The sequence below is a fragment of the Molothrus aeneus genome, chromosome 4 (genome assembly GCF_037042795.1).
Source record: "Molothrus aeneus isolate 106 chromosome 4, BPBGC_Maene_1.0, whole genome shotgun sequence".
In the NCBI taxonomy this organism is placed as follows: domain Eukaryota; kingdom Metazoa; phylum Chordata; class Aves; order Passeriformes; family Icteridae; genus Molothrus; species Molothrus aeneus.
In genome coordinates this window covers 25,696,244-25,704,189 of record NC_089649.1, presented here as the reverse complement: position 1 = coordinate 25,704,189, position 7,946 = coordinate 25,696,244, and the positions used below count along the sequence as shown (strand labels likewise).

Genomic DNA, 7,946 nt, shown 5'->3' with positions numbered 1-7,946 from the left:
TCCAAAAGAGCAGGAGCAAAACCAGCCATGAACTGCTCTTGCTGTGCAGAGCAGGGCTGGCTGTGTCCATTACTCAGCAGGGGTGCCTGTCTGCACAAGCCATGCTGCTGGCAGGGATGGGTAACTGGGATGTTCAGGGAACAACAGACACAGGATTGTCCAGAGAATGGCTGGTGAGAGAGGCTGCAGAGCAGTCAGTGCCATGGGTACAACAGCACAGTGCTGGCAGGGCTCACTGGCATGTGCTGCTCTGCTCTCATGGTCTCCCTGCACAGATGTTACCATGGTGGACAGGGATTCTGTTTCTTACCACAGATGCAAAGATTAGGATTTCCAAAATGTAGGTGTGTACAGTCAGGACATTTAAACACCTGTATGATATGCACTCTCATCACACAGATGTGATGCACACAAAAAGAAAAAAAAAACAAGTGATGCTTCTGTGTGGTGCACAAAAATATGAACTTGGTAGGGATCTGCTGGGAAGTGACACAGTAGTCATGCTGTAGTTTCATATCTGGAGAATGACTTCTCTTTTTCAATAGATGGACTTGAAAAAGGAAAAAAATGGATGTTACAGATTAATAAGACACAGAGACAGATTTTATTTTGAACCAAAAGTTAAAATTTATTTGGAATATCAATATACCCCCAAAAAATAAAAATAAAAACTTCCTTTTATGTAATGAAATAGCCATTTGAAAATGGTAAAATAAAGATATTTATCATACTATTCTCTTCTAGTTATTGTACACATATTAAGGTTGTTTTTCTTTTTCTGAATATAAATCTAGCTTGAGCTTTAAGGCTCCAAAAAGCCTAAAGCATGTAGTGGCCCTTTTGAGAAAGCAGATAAGTCAATCAGAGCTGCATTTTTTCAGCAGACAGGCCTGTTTGAAGCTGTCCAGGACTGGACAGAAGGGAGATTTCTCAGGAAGGTCACTGTTTCAGGGAAGTACTATTTTATACCCATTGGGAAATACACTCTAACCCCTCTTCATGCAGCATTTTACATTATGATGTCCTGGGGAGGGCCCTGGTTACCCTTAGCTGTCAAGTTAATGTGCAGATCCAATCTTATTTGTGTTGGTACAGTTGATTCAATTTAAGAAATCAAATCCTACCCTGTGGTGTTTGCTCTGCTAGAAATTAAGTCAGTAACAAGACCCTGATCCTGCCTTTACCCCTGTAAGCAAAAGCCTGTGTATGGTGCACTGGCTGCAAGGGAGCGTTCATGATAGCAGGATCAGGGACTTGTCCTTTATCTTGCTTTTAATAAAATAAATGGAATGGAAAATGTATTGAAATAAAACAGTGGAAACCCACCAACAATTCTGAGTTACAAATCTTCCCTTGCAGAGGGCTCATTGATGCTGGCCTGGAAAATATGACTGAAGACCCACGTCAGAGCTGAGTAATGCCCTAGATGGTTCATGTCACCACTAAGCAAAAAGGGAATTTAGGTCTTACATCACCCTCTGCAACTGGGCTCAGTGGGCTGAAGCAAAGCTACCCGAAGTCATTGGACATCTCACCAACAATCTCACTTTAAGCAGGCATTGGAATAAGTCTTGAACTTATGCAGTATGGTCTGAAATTGGTTTTGATGTCTTCCTTGATCAAAGTAATCTTCATTACTCTATGTCTGTGTTTATGGTTTCTATACAAAGAGGCTGTACTTCTGCTTCTGGTCCTGAAGTAGGTTACGATAGGCTACGACTCCTAGAGATATTACAGCATTGCATTGCACTGCATTGCACCACTGCATTGCATCTGGCACTGCTTACAAAGGCTGCTGTTTCACGGTCACAAGAATTGGTTTCTTATGCTCTTTGTTGCCTGAAACCACCTGAATGTTGCCTGTACCCTAAGGTATGATTACTTTCAACTAAAATGTCCCAAGTTTTTACTTTCAGATGAAAAAAATAAAGTACACCCAGGACTTGAACAACTTATCAAACCATAGATGTTCCTCCAAACAAATCCACAGACCCACCTTCGCATTCAGGGAGCAACTGCCTAATTAACTTCTGCAGGAGGGACCCCTACATGGAAGATTTATTCCACCAGCCACCCCATCCTGAGCACCTGGCACTGTGCAACCCACCCTCCTTCCACATTGCCTTTCCTCATCTTGGAAAGGAGTGAGTGTTCACCCTGGAAATATTTTGTCCTGGGATATGGAATAGATCTCCCTCTGTGTCTCTCCTGCAACTTGCGCGCAATATTCCATTCCTGCTACCTTGCCTGACTCTTTTGAGTGATTCCTTTTTGCACACTTTGGCCCTTATCTTGCAAAAAACCCGAATCATTTTACTGTGAGGTGCTGGTGAGAGGTCTCTTTTGGAGCCAGCTGCTCCTAGTTGGGTGTTATCGGTGAGCCCAGACATAAATCATCTGTGACTGAGTTACAGAAGGTCTGTAAGAACCAGGGGTTTCCTTCTCATCACAGGCACAGTTCAAGGAGGCTGCAGAATTATCCAAGTTTTTGTTCTTTCACTAACTAGTTTAAAATATTTTCCTTAAAGTGTTCACTACACAGAAGTAGTTTTAAGGAAGAGCCAAATTCTGCTGGCAGCTGCCTAAGCATAAATCCATACTGACCTTTCTGGTTTTATTTCAGTACATTGGATTATTGCATCAAAACATAAAACACAGACTTTAACGCTGGTAGAGTGACCTCATCAACAGTGGAACTTTCCTGACTTTTAACAGTGGATCCCATAACAGCATTTCTAGCATGTCTCACGCTTGTCACAGGTCCTATAATCCTCGGTAAATTTATATAAAGTTTGAGTTCCCCATGGCATGTGTGAACACAATAGAATTACAGATTTCTTTAAAATAATTAGGGAACAAAGAGTTCTGGTACTAGACAGAAAAATCTGAAAATATGACGCCAAGACTCAAGCCAGGGGAAATAAGTAGGACCCAATTAGCTGTTTGTATCTTGTGGCTCAAAGGTTGGAACAGCAGGAGTACTGTGAGGTGTCATTACATGACAAGCTCAGTGTTTAAGAATTTGCAAGTGGATTAAACGTGATGTATAAATATGTTTCAGGGGAAGAAAAGTAAGAAAAACAGAGTCAGCTCTATTTTATATTTTTGTCAAATTCTTTAATGCCAGTTAGGCCATTTGGCTCCAGTGGAAAACCTCAGAGGAAAAGCCCACTGGTACAGTAGAGCCATAGGACCTGTGTAAATGTGTGTGCGATGTTCTAATTTCCTGAAGCAAATGGCAGTGTCACAGCCAGCTCCCAGTGTGACAACAAATGCTCCCTAATTTGTCACTGTACCTTACGCATGTCTGATCCTGCTGCCACACCCCTACAAGTGTGCTTGTCTGCAGCCCAGTCACCTGCCAGTATGCCCCCTGCATTTGGTGCTCAGCTTCTCCACACCAGGGGTGCATCTGCACTGCCTGCTGAGGAGGTCACTCGGGCTGGTGACTGCACTGGAGCTGCTTCCCAGGCAGCAGGGAAGCTGCAGCAGGGAAGCTGCAGCAGGGAAGCTGCCTCCCCCACAGCCAGCCTTGTCTGGGAGGGCACTGGGCATGGGAACGGTGCAGAGGTACCCATGAGGGCTTTGGGAGATGGGGAAAGAGCAGGTGAATTTCTTGCTCTGCTGAAATCAGTGTTGGCATTGCCAGCATTGCCATCCAGGACCTAGAAATATGGGGGTTTAATCCTATGCAATCAAGGAAAACAGAGTATGAAAGAGGGTTGATTGTTGTTTGCAACCCACCCTGTTTCATGCCTGTGTTAAAGTTGGGCAGCAAGTTCTTGCCATGCTGTGATGTCACTTGCCATCAATAAAGGTTTTGAGTCATGAGCCATAAGCCTCAAATTCACAGGAGATTTGCAGGGCTCCTTCCCCTCTGCTCAGATAAAGGCAGTCAGGCACACTGGCTCTGTTCAAAGCACAGCAAAGCCTCCACTGACTTCATAGAGTCCAAGAGGTCTGCTACAGCTTCAGCTCCAGACACTGGACCATTTCCAGCCCCTCTTGCTCTGTCTGAGAGACTTAAGACACATGGGACTGAGGCTCTAAATGGCACAATAGTGGGCTCCTACTAACACTTCATCAGCTAATTGCAGTTAACTTTTATTTTGCCTTTTCCACTCTTTACTGGTCTTCTTAACCTGCTTTTTAGCCAGGGCAAAATTAAACATGAGGAAAAAGGCTTATTCAGCGTTATAATTATCTACTCCCAAGCTGTATAACAAAATGCTTTACACATTTAATTGGTTTTGTCTAATATTTCCACGTATACAGTAGTCCTATTAATGAGTATCATAGCTTCATTACTGCATATCACATTTTGCGATGGTTTGTACCATAAAATAATGTCAGCACATCAATAACTTAAATAACACAAATGTAAACTCATTTTCTGCTTGTTATAATTACGATTTGAGCCTGAAAAGGCCTTTGATTTGTAAGACCATTCACATAATATGGAATGTAACTTTATTTGTTTTTCTTTTGTATATAATGAGACACCGAAAGCCCTTGTCATCTCTTAACAGGATACTAAAGCAGCTCTGTTTCATGAATGACAGCACAATTAAAGCTAAAAATCATAATTAAAGAAACCCCTTTGTACTGTACAATCTCAAATTAAAGCAAGAAAGATAATGACAATCTTTTGCATTAGCCAGGAAATGTGATTCTCTGCCACTGGGCTGTTTTTTGTTGTTGACAATTCACAGAATGTGTATATGGGTGTAGTTATAGGTGTGTGTATATTCTATGCAGAACAGCAGTCCCTATTTTGTTGATCTAGTTCTTCTAATTGTTTAGTTAAACTACCTAGCTGTTACAATTTAGAATACTACATTAACACATTTAACATCAAGTTTACATACTTGCGTCTTTGAAATACTAGGAACTTTTACACATTTTATTTGGCTTTGTAAGGACTGGAATATCACAGATAATGCAATCTACTTGTCTTTGAAAGAATATGGCTGTTCTCAACTAACTCTCTAAGGTTCAGAGTGAAATACATTTCTGTTTACATCTGTAGCTGACTTCAGAGAAGAAAGAGTGTCTTCTTAAGCGGTCAGTCTGATGTTACAGTACAGATTCTGCAGAGATATATTTATTTAATGAAAGATTACTCTCTCTGGACTTTAGAGTCAAGCTGTTGCAGCAAAATTACTTCATTTAGACTAATTTTTTTCCTACACAAATCTCAAGAAAAACCTGTTCCAGGTATGTTTTGTAGTAGTATCTCCACATGACCAGAGGAGGGCACTTTGAACATCTTTGCACTGCCCAGGAGGCAGATGCAGAAGCACAGTGATACCCAATGTCGCACAGTCCTGCCACCTCTCCCGACTCAGGCAGGCATCCTTGTGTCTGCAAAAACACAGAATCCAGATTGTACCACAGGGCTCTGTTCTGAAACCAGTGGGCAGATAAATCACTCTCTTCTCGCTAACTGCGATTTCTCCCGATTTCCCCCGTTTAATTCGGTGTTGCTGTGGGCTAAATTAAGAGCAATGGATAATTCCTAAAAATCTTGTGAGGGGAGTTGTCTCCCTCTCCTTTCTGAACATCCCTCCGCTATTAGCCCCTGGTAATTTAGCAAATATTGATTGATTTAACCCTCTATGACTTATCCTGCTGCAGAAATTCCTTGCCTTTAACTGAAAAATGCACTTGGAAATGCACTCTCTGAGATATGTATTGCAACAGTGCATCTTTTCACATTAAACTCTTGAAAAAATACTGCTCCTTTCCACCTTCTGAGGGAGGTCACTCTGTATCCCAGATCTGCTCTCCTGGCAGAGTACATAGCAGAGAAATCAATCTCTTCTCTTTTCCATACATAACCACAGTGTGGAGTTCAGCCAGTTTCCATGCAGGAAACATCTTTTTGGGCTTCATTTTGGCTGAAGGTATTAACCTTCTATGGAGAAAATTTTAATTCTGCAATCTTGTTATTATAGACAGATTTTTTTGTCACCTCTGCTTTTTTTTTTTTTTTGTTTAATGCAGAGAAATTATTAGAAAGGATTTAGAAACCTTTTTTCTTTTTTTAAATAGAAGTCTCTCCTCCACCTTGGGGAAACACACTGCTTATTTAATGTACTTTTTTCTCCCCCCTTAACATTATTCCATTTCTCTTTTCTTCTTTCTTTTTGTATTTTTTTTTTCTTGAATTTTCTCTTCTTTTCTCCTTCTTTTCTAGAGCAGAGAGGTACAAGAAGGAAGTTGTCTTTCATCAGCAGTCCTTTGAGATAGAGTAGAATTCAGTGAGTCCTCACCATGATAGGATCATAAACTTACTGGGTTAAACCAAGCTAACTTTCCCTAAGCTGCCAAGTTTTAGCTGCACCATACATATATGTGTTTCCTTGTGCCTTTTTTTTTCTTATAATTTTGTTTTTCTTGATGACCCTGAGCTATGGCTTCTCGTTTCTACCTCTAGTCAACCTTCCTTTCTTTTCTGGTTTTGCCGATATAGGCCTCAAAGAAAAAATGGCAGAAGAGCACAAAGTAGCTGAGGTACATGAGAGAGGACCAGATGATGTTCTGCACGTGGGAATGGCACTGGCCGTGCTGCATCCAGGAGAAGACCAGGTAATTGATCACGCAACCGATCAGCATCTGAGTGATCTGCGACAGGGTGATGAACATGGCGAACTTGCGCGAGACCCTGAAGCCGGCGGCCCGCAAGGCATAGTAGGAGTACATGACGGCGTGCACTCCGTAGTTCATGGTCATGAACCAGCCCCCGCCAGCCACCATGTCCTTGTAGGAGTACCAAGAGTAAAGTAACACTGTAATGTGATGGTACCAGTGTAAGAAGATGAGCTTCTGCTTCCTAAGAATAATGAATATTGTATCACCTGTAATGAAAACAAAACACACACACACACAAAAAAAAAAAAAAAAAAAAAAAAAAAGGAAGGAAATGAAAAACATATCAAACAATTCCATAATTAACGCAGTGCTCTCTTGCCTTCTCTTGCCTTTGCTGCTGCTGGAGTGTACACTACTTTAGAGCATGAAATCCGCCTCAGCTCTAGATCTGAGAGCCTGTCTGAGAGCCAGTTTGGCTCCTAATCCCTATGCAATCTTTAGCAAACCAATGCATTGACATTTTCCTGTATGGATAACCCCATCTGAAAACTCCGTATGCGTACTTGGTAGCCTTTTGCTGCAAACATTTTCCACAAAAGTCTGGGGTGAGGTAGGTGGATGTAGGTGTAGCATCTCTTACTGTGAGACTGCCCATTATATACTGTGACTGGAAGAGAAATGCAGCTTGACAGAGAGCAGAAAACCTAGAGGAAGCAGCACAGTGTTCTCTGGCTCAAATGTCTAAGTGCAAACTGAACCTAGTTAAAATCGCTAGAGCCTTTTGAAATAGTACAGAAAAAAGCTGTTGCATATGCAACTTACCATACTGAAAGAGATGCTTCCAAGAGGAAATTTGGGTTGAAACATTCCTTTTCTGCAAATCAATCTTACTATTGTAGACAAGTTAGTACTATTCATCTTTCTTGCTTTTTTTCTTCCGTCTGCTTCTCATATTGCAATGAGCATCTCAATTAGATTTATGGATATATATGTATGCTACTTGTTTTCCACTGTTATACACACAGTGTTTCCAAAAGGATCCCTGAGATTTGAACCTGGGGACTTAGTTTGGTGTGTAAGTATCCCAGGAAATCTAAGTCCTGAATATTAGTAATGGATGGAAGCAAAATTGCACTGTCTTCACAAGGTCTGCAATAAACCGTAACACTGCTGTTCGCTTCATTAACTGCATGATGTTGACTCATATTTTAATAAGTAATCATATGTTCAATTTATTGTTGCTGTGCAGTTCTAGCTGATGTTCCCCATTTTTAACAACTAAATTTCTGTGGGTTTCCAGCAATTTAAGCAGCAGGAAACCCAGGGATCCTGACACAGCAAGGCAACTGGTG

The 7,946-nt window shown here is 41.3% G+C and overlaps 1 protein-coding gene across 1 annotated transcript in view; it reads right to left on the bottom strand.

Moving 5' to 3' along the window:
* Positions 1 to 602: 602 nt before the first annotated feature.
* Positions 603 to 7,946, bottom strand: part of ELOVL6 (ELOVL fatty acid elongase 6) — a 79,213-nt gene continuing 71,869 nt past the window's right edge. Inside the window, exon 4 of the mRNA XM_066548118.1 lies at positions 603 to 6,860. Coding sequence (XP_066404215.1) covers positions 6,436 to 6,860 — 425 coding nt within the window. The 3' untranslated portion in view covers positions 603 to 6,435. The remainder of the gene's footprint in view (positions 6,861 to 7,946) is intronic.